Source organism: Mixophyes fleayi, chromosome 3 (assembly GCF_038048845.1).
Source record: "Mixophyes fleayi isolate aMixFle1 chromosome 3, aMixFle1.hap1, whole genome shotgun sequence".
Taxonomy (NCBI): Eukaryota; Metazoa; Chordata; class Amphibia; order Anura; family Limnodynastidae; genus Mixophyes; species Mixophyes fleayi.
In genome coordinates, this window is record NC_134404.1 from 58,863,661 (window position 1) to 58,882,373 (window position 18,713).

Below are 18,713 nucleotides of genomic sequence, written 5' to 3' on the forward strand. Positions count from 1 at the left end.
CAAATCAAGCAATTTACATGATCCCAAACAGCATTGTTTTACTGGGGAAGGATTGTGTCAAACAAATATTATTGAGGGATCGGTACCAGAAAGAAGGAAGTAATAATGCCACGATAACTGGTAGTCCTCTAGAATACTCAGTCCAGTTCTGGAGGCCATATCTCCAGAAGGATATAAATACATTATAGACTGTACAAAGAAGGGCAACTAAAATGGTGCATTGCCTACAGCACAAAACTTACCCGGAAAGACTAAAAGATTTTAATATGTATTGTTTGGAGTGAAGAAAGGAAAGGTTGAAGAGAAGTATTAAAACACGAGAACATGCACTGAAACTGGAGGGGAGTAGATTCAGAGGAAATTTAAGGAAAACTATTTCACAAAAAGGGTAGTGGATAAGTGGAATAACCTCCCACTCGAGGTGGTAGAGGGTAATACAGTAGAGCAATATAAACATGCTTGGGATAAACATAAGGATAGCCTTACAAAGAACTAATGATCAAATAGGGTTGGAGGTTACCATAGGTAAAAAAATGGGCAGACTAGTTGGGCCAAGTGGCTCTTATCTTCCGTCAAATTCTATGTTTCTATGAACAAGGGAGAAACAGTAACTCAAGTGTTTAAACAATCGGTGGTTTAGAAACTTATAAAATCATATGCTATCCTTTTCTTATAAATCAATATTCAGTTTCTATTACAACTTGCCTGCAATAGATATCTATGATCAGTCTATTCTCCAATCTAAAATACTCCATAGTAATTAGACCACAAAACAATTAAACTTAATCTTTACAATAACGAGACTTGCATCTGCTGGAATGACTCTTTCTATTACAATGAAACTAATATTCATTTAAATGTTTTGTCCGCAAAACCTTAGTTATAGGTTGAAAAGTCAATCAGTATAAAGGGAAATGATGTAATGCAATATATTATAAATGTGCACACAAGATAATTTGAGTGGACGTCATGTCCCACTACTGATTTGAATTCCCATGTGGGCTATCTGTGTGAATTAGGTCTATTGCAGATAGAATATGATACCTAATTCACAGAGATAGACCACGTGTATGTGAAATTCACAATGTTATCAAACAATTGAATGAATAAATACTGAGTTGTTTTGTTGTTATCTATCAGCAGCCTAATATACCTAATCTCTGAATAACACACTTTTGAATAAAGATGCTCAGTCTCACAGTGCTATGATATGAGACAATTATACTGTGGATCAGACACTATAATAACTTTTCAAATGAGATTCAACATTTACACAATATTAAAGTCTAATTTAATTAATCTTAACTTAGAACAGTTTTTGTTTAATTGAATATGCACCTGCCTGAACGACCCCTCCACAATGTCTCAGCTGTCTTGACAGACTTTTCAATATGATGTATAATTATTATAAATATATATAACGTGCTGATTTTTTTTAATTTACATACTACATTATGAGAATTAATGGGATCAATTATAAGGGTCAGGATGTTTATAAGAGAGATATTGCAGACTGAACATGATATCATAGATGAGAATATGTGATTAAACTAAATAAACCAAAGCAAGAATCATATTATCATTTATATCTATGCCACATATATACATTCATTAAATGCATAGGAATAACAAGTTAATTGTATATAAATTATACAATGATTAAAACAATACAAATCTAACTCAAGCAGAGTCAATTCATTTTGAACTTTACTTTTGGGTCAGATAAAATTGAAAATCAATAATATGGGGTCAATCTTATGGGTTGGAGTTAATTTTGATTTTATTTTCACTTTATTTTCAATACTCACCTTTTTTCTTTCTTTTCACATGATCACATTAATCTGAGATAGTTTAATATATATTTGAAAAATACAAAAAAACATTGAACTTAACTATGAATTGGATCTGTTTGTGAATGTTTTTATTTAATAATTGATATAATGAAGAATTTATAAATTTTTTTTTATCATTTTTGTTTTCATTAGTGGATTAGGAGTGCTTGTCTTTTCTAACATTCTAATCTTAAAGTAAATTACTACCTGGTACCTATCCAAGGGTCAAAATTACCCAGGCAAATATCCAAAATAAAAATAAATAGGTTTATTTAACAAAATGGTAGCAACAAACAGCAATAATAACATGTAAATAACCTGCAACAAATCACACTACAGTCTGACACAGCCAACATAGAGGGCCTGATTCATTAAATAAAGTAAAGCAAAAAAATTAGTACGTTTTCTGCTGGTCAAAACCATGATACAATGAAAGAAGTGCAAATTAGTTTATTATTTTGCACATAAGTTCAATACTGGCTGTTATTTCATGTAGCAAACAAATACTTGACAGCTTTATTTTTACACTGAAATTTAAAATTGAGCTAGGACATACCCTTCATCAACTATAAATCTGTCCCCACATTTTAAATTTACCTCCCCCTCCAATACAACATGGTTTTGGCAAGGTGCGAAGTTACTCATTTTTTGCTTTACTTTCCTTAATGAATCAGGCCCAGAGTGTATAATACCCTAGCCACTCTCAAGGGGCTTTGTCCATCCAAGCTTCTCCTGGGATGCAGACACTTTCTTCTTTGAGGCTAGCAGCAGGACAGCAGTCCTGGGTGACTCTGCTTTTGGTGAACACACAGCTCCCCAAGACTTGAGGAGAAATCAGGACAAAGGCTGTACTCCAGGGACCAATTATCCCTTCTCTGTCAGCTGGCAGAGACTGAACTCTCTACTCCAGTCTGACCAGCTATCGCCGGGTAGTTAATGCCAATATGCTGTTTGGGGGGGAGCTGTCTTTTAAAACATGATTGGGACATTTGGGGCTAGAAAAGTACATATAACGAAGTGCTGGCTGGTTAAGGTGAAATCAAACTTGTTTTATCACAATGCACTTGATAAATAAAGATATTCAGATGTCCTGTGACAGTCAAACATTGCTCTCCTTGTATTAATGGACCCTGCTATGAAATCACACACTCTACAGCATTACATTGCCACAAGCAGCCTAAATTATTGACACCCATCAATGGACCTATGGCCTTTAATTTTTCCTTATTTCTTGGTTCTCCCATTATCTTGAAACCTCGGGATTCAACAGGTAGCTGATTTTCTGCCATAACCCACCTATGACAAGGTATGATGTCATGCATTTTGATATGTCATTTTCTACACCATTGTTTTTCTTGGACTACACAAGAAAAATCATCTTCCACCAGTCCCTTTCATAAGTGTTCTGTATCCAACTACAGGACTACCATTGTCTAAATGTTATTTGGGTGCTGGTCCAGTCTCATTATACCAGTGATGGTGTCATATATGCAAACCTCAGTAGTGTTACTGTTCTTAGCTAACTGATGCTGGACTCTCTGACTCCCACAACATTGCTGCGTTCAACCAGTTTTCTACCCATGCGCATAGTTTTTCCCATAGACCTCATACTCTTATCTTATGTACCAGACTAATCCAAATATATTAATCCAATATATCAATTACACTACCAAGTTCCAGGTCAACTTACTTCCTCATAAAAACGAATCATATTTGTTAGGGCATGATCAAGCCTATGTAAAACCATGTCGACACTGGTCTATCAGTAAGTCAATTTATAACACGTTGGTATACTATCTGAGCCATATTTTTATCTGTCTTTATCTTGTATTGGTGTAACTGTACATCCGCCTATGTTGTGACAGTTTAATGGTGCGCACAGACTATTGCTAAACAACCTATTTCCTGTAATTTTAACCTCCTTTCTGAATACAGTAAAAGAAAAAATCAGATTTCTTATTATCTTCTACAATTATCTATATCCCCAATATTATATATTTTATTGGTTTTGCTGTTTATATGTTGTTTTTCCTTAATTAATTGATTTTTAGTCCCTTCTAGTTTTTCAAAATACTTTCCTTTTTTCCTGATCACCTTCAATATGTGACTTACCTTTTATTCTTCAAAATGTTGTTTAGATACAAAGGGCCTGATTCATTAAGGCATGATAATGCTGATATGTGTCATATTTTGCGTAAAATCGCTCTGCGCATGCCCAGAAACAAGGAAAAAGGGGCGTATGTACAGTAGGGGCGTGCCAAGCTCAAGTGCACGCTCCAGCATCCAATTCATGCTCTGGAGATCTCAAAGGTACATGTTTTTCTGTTGTATCGCTTGAACCAGCTACAGGTCAAGTGTATGTGGCGATTGCTAGACATGAAGTTCGTGTATGGAAGCTAGAACATGTGTTTGCAATCAAAAGCAATTGTAAAAATGCATTTTGTGTATAGTAGACTCCTATCATACTAATGTAGTTTATGGAAAAAAGAAAAAGAAAACACTTTTTAATTTTTTTATCAGGTTTCTTAATGACTATATTATTTACATGTGACATTAATTGAATAGTTTTTTTTCTGTGCGTTCTTTTGTGACTTTATATTCTACATATGTATTGTACTTATCCTGCAGTGTATTGTCTGTTAGAGCGGAGCGGACCTAGACCCGTATTCATCAAGAAACGCACTTTTACATCTGCTCTTTGTTGATTAAGGACGTGCGTATGCCCGATTTATGTGCGTCTTTAAAAAAAAAAGCACAAGACATTCATTGTGACCCATGTGACTCAGTTTAACATACAGATCCACCCGGTATGTCTCTGCATGTTATACTAGGCAAAAGTTATGGATATACACACACCTTCATGGGGTAAGGAGTAGAGATGCTCACCGACCCCTGTGAACTGATTTTAGTTTTGGATCTGAATTAGCTTTGGGTTTTGGTTTTGGCAAAACTGCCATCGTGTCTTTTGGTGTCGGTTTTGGTTTTGGATTTTTTTTGAAAAAAAACCCTAAAATATGCTAAAATCACATAATTTTGCTCTTTTTTTTGTTCCTACATTATTCTTAACCTCAATAACACTAATTTCAAGTCATTTGTAGTCAATTTTGACCACCTCACAGATCACAATATTATTTTCATACACTTTCGGACAAAGACTGTAGCGACCTGGCTGGATGGTAGGCGTCAGAGCAATGACACAAACACACGGAAGTTCCTTGCACATCTAGGACACATTGGCGCACAAGAAAAATGGTGCAAGATGGAATTGTCCTTGGGCCTGCCCTGCCTCCCACCCACCGTTATGATGGATCTTAAAAAGGAATCCAAAAATCGTGAGATCTGACGAAGTAACAATGACGTTTTGCCTCGTTTTCAAATCCGAAAAAGCGCGAAGGTACCAGCCGGCTCGGCTTGGTACTCAGATCTGCTAAGTTCGGGTATATTCGATTATATTCGGTTCTCGGGAAACGGAGCCTGAGCATTTGTAGTAAGAAGGCTTAAAATGACCTAGACCCGTATTTATCAAGAAACGTACCTTTACAGCTGCTCTTTGTTGCCCGATTTAGACATTCATTTTGTGTGCCTTATTGAATTTTATTCAAAATATTTTAATTTTTTTTACCACTTGATGGTTTTAATCAACAGTACATTATCCAAGGCTGCAAGCTTCAATGTTTCTCTCAGCTGATTAAACTTGCCCTTTATCTCTGACTGAACATGTTAGCATCTCATTGTGTACAGGAGTTAGTACTCTGAGACATTAGCCCTGTTGTTCACATATTCAGTGTCCCCCATGTCTCTGCATGTTATACTTGGCAAAAGTTATGGATATACACACACCTTCATGGGGTAAGAAGGCTTAAAATGACTTGCCATAAGATGTCCTCACTTTTCCTTTTTTTGTTTCGCCTCCGTTCAAGGAACGGGTAATTTTTTACTTGTATTTCATTATTTATTTTTTTAAATTAGACTTTTGTTATCACTGTAATTGGAAGAAGCAGATAAAAAAATAATTCTGCATATACTGTATACTAATCTAAACAATGCACAATAATGGAAACCTTGGGCTTCATTTATTTTTGCCTTTTTTTATACCGCTGATCAATAGGTAAAAGGAGAACAAAAAAATCTTAAACTGTTTATTGTTGGTTTTAAAGAAAGTTATAATAAAAACAGTTGTTTCACAGAATGCAACATACGTGCATCAAGAAATATCCACTTGTCAAGTAGCAGTAGATTTGATTTTCTGCATGTATTACCCAGGACACACACACACTGCATTTATCTACCTTTGGATCTTACTGGTTTAAACTCTAACTAATACATGTTGGGCCTGATTCATTAAGGAACTTAAATTAAGAAGTTTCTTATTTAAGTCTCCTGGACAAAACCATGTTACAATGCAAGGGGTGCAAATTAGTTTTCTGTTTTGCTCATAAGTTAAATACTGTTTTTTCATGTAGCACATAAATACTTGATCGCTTATTTGTACACTGAAATTTAAAGTTGATATTTGTGTGCTACATGAAAAAACAGCCAATAGTTAACTTATGTGCAAAACAGAGAACTAATTTGCACCCCTTGCATTGTAACATGGTTTTGTCCAGGAGACTTAAATAAGAAACTTCTTAATTTAAGTTCCTTAATGAATCAGGCCCCTTGTTTTTATGTTTTGTTTTTTTTAAACATTTTATTTGTAACAGCAGGAAAATAATACAGGAGGTACAATCTGTTAGACATATAGAAAACATAAGAAAAGGGTAAGTCAGATAGAAGATGCAGTATGTAGGCTAAAATGCGAACAGTGACATCTCAAATCTTTATACAAATGCAGTAACCATAGAGCTTGGTATACATCTTGTTTTTGACACACTTTGCTCTAGTTTCACATGTTTTTTTGACATTGCTGAGATGCCGATACCTGTAAAACTGGTTTATGAACATGGCCGTGTAGCTGGAGAAAAATAGAATTCATGTAGCTCCCACCCTCTGCCTCCAAGCCCCTGCCCCTACCTTCTACTCCAGGATTTGCTTTTTTGACATATTCATCACAGTTTAGTGTCTGTAACAGGATATGATGGGAAACTTACTGTATTTATTCTTTCTTCTTCCTGCACTTGAGAAGTGCTTATGGATTATGGTGTCCATATAGTGGAATTAATGTAGGAAACAAGGCCTGAATATTAAATATACCGAGGGACATTTGTAACACATGGCATTAGTAATAAGTGTCAGCAAAATTCCAAATTCACACGTATTGCTTTGTCTCAAGATAAGAAATTGTGCTTATAACTAAGATCAATTGTTAAACAACTGAGGACTATCACTAGTTGCTCTTTAAAAGTCCCAAGAGTCTAAGGCTGGGTACACACTACACTGTTTTCGTCCAATAATTGGCTCAAACAGCCGACATACGACCGCTCGTTCAAAAGTCGGGTCAGTGTGTGCAGTGACACGATGGTCGAAAGTCTGCCCAAATGGACGATTATCGCCACATTTGGTCGGTCGTACCGTTTAATATTTTCGTTCCAATCTCGTTTCCGCTGTGTAGTGTGTATAAACTTCCGACCGATCCACAACAGTGAGTACGAAATTACAGTCATTGCTCACGACAACATGGCTGTAAAAAGTCGCTAAAGGGACGTCCGCTCTTCCCTTTATCGTCCTAAACAAGGCTAGTGTGTATGCAGTCCATGGACCGAGCGATCGGACCATCGATCGCATGTAAAATCGCTCGGCATAAAAAGTTGGTCGAAATTTCTGTAGTGTGTACCCAGCTTTAGATAAGGTCTGTATATTTACCTGACAAGAGCTGTATATATGTTATAATTAGGTTAATAGATCAAATACTATTTAATGAAAATGTTGAGGATGTCAGAAATGTCGGGGTCCACACAAAAGCTTTGGAGGGGCCACGTACAGCCTGAAGATCAGCAATTGGACAGAGTGTTAGACCATGTGTATAATAGTTCTCTAACACAAAGGCTTATTCTTTCAAATGTCTACTAATGTTTATGTCTATTCAGTTAGTGGAATGGTTTGTTTTCAAAAATTGGTTAACAGGTTCCTACTAAGGTGTGTCTCAGAGTCATGTCCCATGGAAGTATCAAACGACTGTAATCCAAATCACAAAGTTCTATATCTAGATCAGATTCCAACACAATACACAATCTAGTTCAGATTCCAACACAATACACAAGCAAAGGCTTCAAAGAGGAAGTGTCTTTTATAGGCCCAAACAGGAAATAATGTCCAAGATGGAATCTTCATGAAACAGTCTTGGCAATCTCGGATGAGGACTATTCTAAAGGCAAGTTCATAACACATGGGTGTATCTCCTGTAGTCAGAGTTTATCTGTTACAAGGAAATACAAAAATATTATAATTTGGAGTACAATCTGTGTTTACTCCAAAATGATAATTAAATGAATTTCAAATTATAATATTTATTTTATGTGGATTTGTAGTGGAAATTATCAGCCGATGGTCTGCAAGCCAACCATTTGAAAAGAGTTTGAAAATAACTAAACTCGCATTGACCTTATCTTCCTTCTCCCAGCTCTAACTAAATCAGATTTAGACAGACAGATTTGGAAGTAGGACTGTTTAACATTGTTAAACTGATACATGACAATATTATATTTGATCCTTAAGGCAGTTAAGAAATCAAGATAGGGCAGCATGGTGGCTTAATGGTTAGCAGTTCTGCCTCACAGAACTGGAGTCATGAATTCAATTCCCGACCATGGCGAATTTTGTATGTTCTCCCTGTGTTTGCATGAGTTTCCTCTAGGTGCTCCAGTTTCCTCCCACAATTACAAAAACATACTGGTTGGTTAATTGGCTGCTATCAAATTGGCCCTAGTCTGTGTGTGTGTGTTTGGGAATTTACACTGTAAGCTGCAATGGGGAAGGGACAGATGTAAGTTCTCTGTACAACGTTACGGAATTAGTGAGGCTATATATATATATATATATATATATATATATATATATATAAATAAATGATGCTGAAGATGGGTAATTCACTATAACAAGTGAACTCTCAAGTTTTCTTTTTGTTTACATTTAAAACAGGGAGATGTTTTGCATGATGGTGTGTATGCATTGACTACAATATAGGAGCAAAAGCCTTTGTATATTAATGTATTCAGGGACAGTTATTAAACCTGGTACAGTTATACAAACCTGTAAAAGGGTGCAAGAAATTTAAAAAAAAGTAGCTACAATCAGATTTGCATTTGCATGGTATTTATCAGGTGATTTTCTGAAATGTCAATCAATATATTTTGTTTTCAACAGAACAAAAATGTGCTTTCTAGGTATTTACATGAATAAGAATCACAATTTAAAAACAGCTGCTAATCCTCTGCACAAAAGGAACCTACTTATATTCTTCAAATCTGTTTTTGTCACCCTTCATAAAAAAAAAGTTAAAATGTAACACCGTGATTGTTGTATCTTGACATCAGAAATTAATGAATTCTATGACTGAAATCAATGAATTGTGAAAAAGAATGACACTTACCAGAGTAGTATCAAAGAATTGTACTCAGTGGTCAAAAACATATTTAAAAATTGATAGAACCAGGACATTCTGCAAGTGAGTAAAAACTGATAAAGATATCCTTTCATGCCATGATTCACAAGTCCACTTCCTCGTGCCCTCAGTTGGGTGTTCTTCTGAATGATGTCACTGTGTACAGGGCAATTTTCTCTGCGGCAACAATTACTGTTATATCCGTTATTTGGATTTATATGTCATACTTTTTGGACAGCCTCAGTATACATCAAATCCATCATACAGCAGAAGCCTGTTTCAGGTTCCAATTATTCAGCTAGTATATAAATTCAACAGTTGCACAATATGGGCCTGATTTATGGTCGGATGCACGCAAGCTGAGTTTAAAAAAAATAAAAAAATAAAAATAAAAAGAGCACGGAACTTGAGTGTAGTTCCAACCGTATTCAAATCAAAGCAGATCTCATGACAGCTTTCAATTTGAATCTGGGTGTAAGTGCGCTCTGCCTAAACATAATTTGCCGTTATAGATAGACACAACATATGTACAATATAAGGCCACATCAGAAAGCATAAAAAATATTAAATACATAAATAAATACGCTTGTAATGCGTACAGTGCATTTTTATAGTTTGTTTTCTTTGCATACACGTTATATGCTAGCAACTGGCATGCACTAGTGTAGTTTTTAAAGCAGAGACTATGCCATGTCGGTCATCAACCTCAGACAGAACTTACACCTGCCCTGTAGCTGGTGCAAATGATACGGGTGAACCCAAGCGTTCTTACGAGAATGCCAGGACGTGAATCTGCCGCATCTGCGTTGGAATGACTTCATCACTCCCTTACTGTACATTGTTAGGCCGCCACTTCCCCTCCTTTCTTCCAATAGCATACACGTGTGTTCATTGGCATAAGGTCTGTTTCGGACCATGTGCAGAGCTATTTCACACAAGACATGGTACTTTTAATAATATGTTTACTTTTAATAATGTGTATATGTTTTTGTTTCTTTATAGATATGTTCACTGTATTTCCATTTATTATGCATTGAAGTATTTCAATACCTTTAAAAAATTACGTTATTGTTAACAAATACAAATGATCACTTTGTATATATTATATACTGTGCCGAGAGGGAGTAATTTTGGTAGATAAGACCTATTAATAATAATAATTGCAGTACAGAGACATAGACTAGAGTGGAATAGAATTGAATGACTACCAAACGGTTTATGGTCCATTATAAATGCTGCAGGAATAAGGTGATTTTAATGATATGTTACAAACACACACATATGTCTCTGTAGTTACAGCCTTTTGTGATTTAGTCAGTCTGCCTGCAAAGTGTAAACTAGGTACAATACTATGACATAATATACACAATAAGTCTCATCTTCAATTTATACCTTATTTTCCGTTTTCTAGAACAAGATTTGCTGCCGTCTCCAGAAAACATCTCTGTGGTATCTATCAACCTTAAACATATCCTGCACTGGGAACCAATATCGGTCGCCAGGGGGAACGTTACCTATTCGGTTCAGACACAGGGGTATTGGCTGATTTATATTTTATCATTCAGCACAAATGCAGTTTACTTTTTTGGAAGTGTATTATTATATGCTTTATATTAGTGAAATATGACTTCATATGCCATGACTTCTTTTCATTAGCAAATTTTGTCCACAGCCAATTGAATTCGGAATCCACTTTATCCCTATGCTACTTTATATCTCAATTATGGTTATATAATGTAATTCAGGACTATATATCTTATTGCCATTTGCAGCCACTACATTTCTGTAATACGTCCACACAGTGGAAGTGGCCCAATGCAGGGATTGTGCAGAGGAAATGGAGACAAAATGGAACCATATATGTATTTCCTACTCCCCTGGGCAATCGTTGCTAAAAAACCCAATTTGAGCCAAAAGTGTACACAAATTGTGGTTGTTCAGTTTTGTCAGTTCAAAGAAACAGATCTCCATTTGGTAAAGGTGTGGCCCCATCTTAAGCATTGAAAATCCAATCATATTTGCTGAAAAGTTTGGTTGGGTGATGGCCCCCATTGACACATGTGCAAGATCATTCACCAACCCTCATATAGTATAGTAATAGAATAGTCAGCACAACTCCAATGTACAAATTAAATATGGCCAAACTAAGCACAAATCTTACTGGCTTGCAATGATGCAATCCGATTATATTGTTATGTGTAAGGCTATTGTGGTTATTAATGACTTCTGTGTCACCACAGATAACGCACTCATCCCAACAAGGTTTAAACTCAGCATGTGTATCTGGTTCCTCACATGTTTATTTATGAAACAGATCAGGTTTTGCATTAAAACCTTTCAGAGTGATTAGTAGATACACTTCCTTATTAACACAAATGTTTCAACATCATGAGTCAGTTTTGCAGCAGCGCACAAAGCTTATTATTATTATTGTTGATTTGTAAGGCACCACAATGTTCTGCAGCACCGGACAGTGGGGAAAACTGGACGTACATAAGACGGGGACATATAAGATAAACAATAGATGCAGATGTGAAAGCAATGGGTAGGAATGGGGCCTGCTCCTGAGAAAGTGTGGCTCAGACTGAAGACTAGGACGGGTGTGAGAGTGCTTCAGTATTCACAGTATCAGTGGGAGTAGGGTAAGCTCTAATAAATAGATGCGTTTTCAGAGAGCATTTAAAGATTTGAAGGCTGTGGGAGAGTCTGATCGGACGTGGTAGGGAATTCCATAAGTGGGAAGTGGCACATAAGAAGTCTTGTAGTTTGGAGTGAGAGGTGATTGCCAGAGAGAAGTCAAGGGGCAAGTCAGAGGTAGATCTAAAAGGGTGAGAGGTAGAATATTTTGAGATGACATTTAAGTAGTAGGAAGGGCAGGAGTTTTTGAGGGCTTTGCAGGTAAGGGTAATTTGAATTGGATTCTTGAGGGCACACTAAGCCAGTGTCGGGATTAGCAAAGTGGTGTAGCAGATGTGGAATGGTGAGAGAGGTTATTCAGTCAGCTACAGCATTTAAGATGGGTGAGTGAAATACCAAATAGGAGGATGTTGCAGTTTTCAAGACGGGAGATCAAGAGAGTGGATAATCGTTTTGGTAGCATCTTCGGTGAGCAACATTCATAAAGTGAAGGTGACAGGACTGGAAGAGAAACTGGAAGTGAAGAATAAAGCAAAGGGTGGAGTCTAGTGTGACACCAAGTCTGCGGGCTTTGGAGACTGAGGAAATTGTAGTGTTGTTGATGGGGAGGGAGATTTGACTGACAGTGGTAGGCCTGAGTCATTATGGAGAGCAAGGCAAAAAAAAGAGTAAATTCTATCCTGGACAAACCTTGTTACAATGCAAGAGGTGCAAATTAGGTTATTATTTTGCACATAAGTTAATTACTGGCTGTTTTTTCATGTAGCACACAAATACTTGATAGCTTTATTTTTACATTGAAATCTAAAGTTGATTTAGGACATGCTTTACCCCAAATATAAATCTGTCCCCACATTTTAAATTTTCCTCTCCTAGGGGGAAGGAAGATGATAAGCTCTGTTTTGGACAGTCACATGAAGATAGCAGAGAGACAGTTGGTTACACAAGATAGTACAGAAGTGGAGAGATCAGGGAAGGAGAGCTGGTACAGGAGGCTGAATGAGCAATAGTACCCCAAGAGAAGAGGAGTACAGTGAGAAAAAGAGAGTTGCAAGAACAGAGACCTTAAGGACCCATTAGATAGATAGAGTGGAGGAAAGGATGTGTCAGAGATAGAGGCACTAAAAGAGTGGTTTAATAGGTAGAAATGGAACCAGGAAAAAACTGTGTCACAAGGGCCAATGAAGTGGAGTGTATACAAGAAAAGAAGGCGCTCAACAGTATTGAAAGTAGCCAAGAGATTCAGGCGAATGAGTAATGACCCTTAGAATTTGCTGTAAGTAGATCATTAATTACTTTTGTGAAAGCCGTATCAGAGGAATATAAGGGGTGGAACCCCAATTACAGAGCGTTGAGAATGGATTTAGTGGAAAGAAAGTGAGATAGTAGGTTGTACTCAAGCTGCTCAAGTAGTTTGGAAGCAAAGAGAAGGAGAGAAGTAGGTAGGTAATTGGAGAGAGTTGCTGGGACAAGAGATATATATTTTAGAATTGGTGGGATGAACACATGTTTAAAGGAAGATGGAAATGTGACAGCTGAGACTGGTTGAAAAAGTGAATTAGAAGTGGGCATGGATTGGGGGAAAGAGTGTTGAGAAGTTTTGAGGGAATAGAGCCAATGGAGCAGGTTGTAGGGTTAGAATGATGAGATGAGTGCAGAGAATAATCTTTGGTTACTGGAGAAAATAAACTGAGGCTGGATTCAGGAATAAGAAACTGGGTGGGGAGTGAGGGATTTTGCATGATAAAGTATATTGTTGAGTGGTGTCAGTTTTGTCTTTGAAGTAGGTGGCAAAATCAAGGTCTGTGAGGGAAGAAGGTGGAGGAACTGCAGGTGGCAGAGAAGTTAGTTGAAGGCTACAGAGGGGGGTTTTGATGACTAGGTGGAAAGTAGAGAAGTGAAGTATATTGGCAAGTGAAAGGGCAGTGTTGTAAGACTAAAGGATGAATTTATAGCTGAGTAAACTGGCATAGAAGCAATAATCATAAACAGATGCAATTCTGAGTATCTAGCGCTCCACTAAGGCTTGCAGCCTCTTGTATGTAGTTGAAATACTACCATATATTTCACACAAAATAGCAAACAAGATGGAATAACATACAAAGGGGGGTATTCAATTGTTAGCGTTAACGGAAAAAAACGAGCGCTCAAAAAATCTTAGCGTTAATACAGTAATTACTTGCGGAATTTCAGCTCGCTGCTCCCTGAGCGGCGAGCTGAAATTCCGCGAGTAAACTACCGTATTAACGCTTTTCGCGCGCAATATTACCGTATAAACGGTAATATTTTTTGAGCGCTCATGGATATCTGCTGCTTGCACTCCTGATCGTTTTTGCGAGCAGTCACCATTCAATAGAATGGTGACTGCTCCTGGCCGCAATCTAACAAGTCCCGGGAGTTGGCGTACATTATCAGAATTGAAGAAATCCACTGCTGTCAGCTCTGCTCCGAAGAGCAGAGCTGGACAGCGCATGTGTGGAGGGATCACATGATCCCTCCCTGTCACTCAGCGCGCTCTCTTTGCAACGATAGTTGCAGACAGAGTGGGGACTTTGTGCGCATGTGCACTGCACATGCGCAATTGAAGGAAGAAGAGGAACGAAGAGGAGATCCCGAGACAGCGCATCCGAAGAGGGGGGTAAGTGTGATTTTTTCTATCACAGAAACAGCAGTTTTTCGGAACTGCTGTTTCTGTGTTCCCTTTTTAATAAATTTCAGAAATAGTTCAATCCTTATCCTTGCGATAAGGATTGATAACTATATCTCACTTTTGCCGATTAATGATAAATGTGCCCCTATGTCCCTCTCACGGACCGCCTCCTCCTTGCTTTCAGTTCCCAAAGCATATAAAACGTTAAAACCAGCTTGTTTCGACTTCCTCACGAAGTCTTTATCAAGGTGTAATTACTAGTCTCACATCGATGTCCTTTATAGTGCTTTGGTTGATTGTTCCACCTCCACCCCTTTTCCATATTGAGGCTTGGTATCAAACATCAACGGAAGTCTCTCTCTACTCAAAACGAGGTCTGGTTTTCTTAAAGTGACATCACCATAGCCGGACCCTATCTAATACAAATAATATACTAACTAAAAATATGTTTTTGGATATTCCTTTTTCATAGATGTTCCTCCGGATAACGAGTGCCTCGGTTTAATTGAAAAAATAAAATTATAATTAGCTGCATGGAAGCGTTATCCAAATCCTCATATTCTATACTGTAATCGGAAATCCAATTTTCATAACAATATGGTGCTATGAGTCTGGCATTACACACCTAACATACTCTTATAAAGCACTCAAAATTGATAGTAAAAATATAGTAAAAAATATAGGTTGTTCGAAGTTCTATGGATACATAAGCTTGTATACGAACTGCATAAGCTCACTCCCCAATGACACTTCATGAACTCCTAATCAACATATAATAAAAGATATAGTAAAAAATATTGGTTGTTTGAAGTTCTATGGATACATAAGCTTGTATACGAACTGCACAAGCTCACTCCACGATTACACTCCATGAACTCCTAATCAACATATGTAGTCACACTGAGTATAAAAAAAAAAAATCAAGTTCCAAATTTTGCCACATAAAGATATTAAAACACGAAATAAACCCTTCTATTACAAATTTTGCGGTCCTTACAAAAACCATTTAAGTTCGAAGTCTGCATTGAGACCACTCGGAATGAGTGTCCCAATATTGTATATACATTTCATTTCTAATTTGGCTAGAGAGGATATCATATCTCTGTTTTTCCAGCTTTCTTCTATCTTTTTCAGACCCCAGAAACTTTTCACATGTTCCCCCATACATGAATGTACTTGTTTAAAATGGTTGGAAAGTGAGTGAGTCTCAAGGCCTTTTTTTTATATTATAGAGATGCTCTCTTAGCCTTACTTTTAATGTTCTCGTCGTTCTGCCTACATAGATCTTACCGCAGGTACATTCTATTGCGTAGATCACATTTTTTGTATGGCATGTTATAAATTGCTCGATTTTCAGATCCTTGCCATTAAGCGATACATTAGTAAACTTGTTACAGTTACTCTTACACATTTTACAAGCAGCACACAGGCCACATCTATGAAATCCTTGTGTTCTAACTGAATGTCTTGTAATCTCAGGAAGATCACTACGTACCAACTTGTCCTTTAGATTTTGAGCCTTCCTATATATGAACTGAGGTCTATCCGGAATAATGTCACCTATGACATTATCCTTCTTAAGAATCCCCCAATATTTACTGAATACTTTTTCAATTTGAACAAAATCACTTGTGTATATTGAAAAAAAGCCCCCCTCTTTGTTTATATTCCCCTCAATTAAGTGCCTATTCTTTTTGGTCAGGAGATCTTCCCTTTTGGTTTCTTTCAACTCACTTTCTGCCTGATCTAACATGGTGTTATTATAGCCTTTGCTTTTGAATGCCCCTTTTATTTCTTTTACTTGTTTTTCTAAAACATCTACTTCCGTGCAATTACGTTTGATTCTCTTCATTTGTCCCAGTGGCACACTTTTTAACCAATTTCTGTGGTGATTGCTATTGGCATCAATATAGCTTATAGTGTCTGTAGGTTTATTGAATGTTTTTGTCTGGAGACCTTCATCGTTTTTGTAAACTGTAATGTCTAGGAAGTTGACACTATACTTACTCCATGTGAACGTAAGCGCAATGCCATATGCAGTGGAATTCAGATGTTGGAAAAAGGAATTTAATTCCCTTTCCGTCCCTCTCCAGATGAAGAAAACATCATCTATAAAACAGAACCACGACACCAGGCTCGCTTCGAAATCATGACCAAGCCAGACACTCTCATCCTCCCACCTGGCCATGAAAATGTTGGCATAACTCGGGGCGAACCTGGTGCCCATGGCCAGGTTGGAGGATGAGAGTGTCATGAATTCGGGACGTGAATAATAAAAGGTCAGAGAAATTTGATGCTGGAGAGAGAAGAGGTGTTTGGAGAGATGTGTGGTTAAAGTAAGAGAAAGAGAGATGGTGCATGGTGTAGGTGCATGGTGGAAGTGCATGGTGTAGGTGCATGGAGTAGGGGCATGGTGTAGGTCAGCAGTTCCCAAAGTGTGCGCCTGTCACAGGGGTGCCGCAGTCAAGCCAGAATAAAAAAGCATCCTCCTCTCTCCCGCAGCTGCGGGAGAGAGGAGAATGCTCGGTCCTGTGCGCCGCGCGGATTGGTAAGTTTTTTTTCTTTCTTTGGCTGGCCGCGGCAGAGGGGGCAGCCTGAGAGAGGGCAGAGGAGACAGCGTGAGAGAGGGCAGAGGAGACAGCGTGAGAGAGGGCAGAAGAGACAGTGTGAGAGAGGACAGAGGAGGCAGCGTGAGAGAGGGCAGAGGAGAGAGGGCAGAGGGGGCAGCATAAGAAGGGGCAGCATGATTAGATGCAGAGGGGGCAGCGTAAGAGAGGGCAGAGGGGGCAGAGTGAGTGGATGCAGAGGGGGCAGAGTGAGCGGATGCAGAGGGGGCAGAGTGAGTTGGTGCAGAGGGGGCAGAGTGAGTTGGTGCAGAGGGGGCAGCGTGAGTGGATGCAGAGGGGGCAGAGTGTGTGGAGATGAAGGAGGACACAGTGTGAGTTAGCTGTCAATTATTCTTTGACAGAAATATAATTGAAAAAAATATATAAAAATATTATTTTCCCTTGGATTTATGTGTATTATTTTTGCATACAACTAAATAAGTATTTCTGTCCTGACCTAAATACTTTTTTAATTTTTTTGACTAAACTACTTCTAAAACAGGACTGCTCTGTAATTATTTTGGAGGGGTGCCTTGAAAAAATTATGGAGACTCTAAGGGTGCCGTGAACTGCAAAAGTTTGGGAACCACTGGTGTAGGTGCATGGTGTAGGTGCATGGTGTAGGTGCATGGTGTAGGTGCATGGTGTAGGTGCATGGTGTAGGTGCATGGTGGAGTGATGTGGATGAATGTGAATTAGATAAAATTGATCCGAACTGTGCAGGACAATGAAGGAGGAGGCTACTTTACCACTTCCTGGCGAGGGTTAATGGGGTAGGCAGTCTCTGCAGCTTTGATACATGGCTCGGGATGCTAAAGTTGGGCTCAGTGGGTCCAGCAGCCACCCAGAGATGGCAGAAGCAATCACAGTTGAGATTAGTGGGCAACTGAACAGATATGGAAACCGCTATGACCGTGCGTCTGTGACGTTTACCAACAGTTTCAAAAAATAGTCAATGCTTTATATTTATGAAAATAAGAAAAAATGGGAGTAGTGCATAGAGAGGGATAATGTGCAGCTAGCTCCAACTGCTGTCCAGGTGCCACAGTGAACTCCAGTTGTAATGTTCCACCTGTCAGTACAAGTTGGGAATTACAATTCACTTGGCATTGGGAAAAAATTGTTAACATCTTAGTCACAGGTATAATTGTTTCTCATTTAATACAGTAGTATTACACAGTACATGCTTCTACTTAAGCAGAAAACATGCTATACGTTGGGGATGTATTTACCATATTGCACAAGGCAAATGCCTAGAGCAATACTTCTCATTGGGTAGCATAGGATGTTTTCTTTGTTTCAATTATCTTTTTATTTACTTCTTGGTCTTGGACACAGTAATAACAATAACAAAAAGTCCCAATGCCTAAAACAGTATCAAATCATATGAAGTGCAGCAAATTAGATAAACCCAAAAAATACACAAGGCAATGAAAACACTGATCATT

General features: G+C 37.9%; 1 protein-coding gene across 1 annotated transcript in view; it reads left to right on the forward strand.

The window, feature by feature from the left end:
* Positions 1-18,713, forward strand: part of IL20RB (interleukin 20 receptor subunit beta) — a 51,809-nt gene that overhangs the window by 18,145 nt on the left and 14,951 nt on the right. Inside the window, exon 2 of the mRNA XM_075201546.1 lies at positions 10,784-10,907. Coding sequence (XP_075057647.1) covers positions 10,784-10,907 — 124 coding nt within the window. The remainder of the gene's footprint in view (positions 1-10,783; positions 10,908-18,713) is intronic.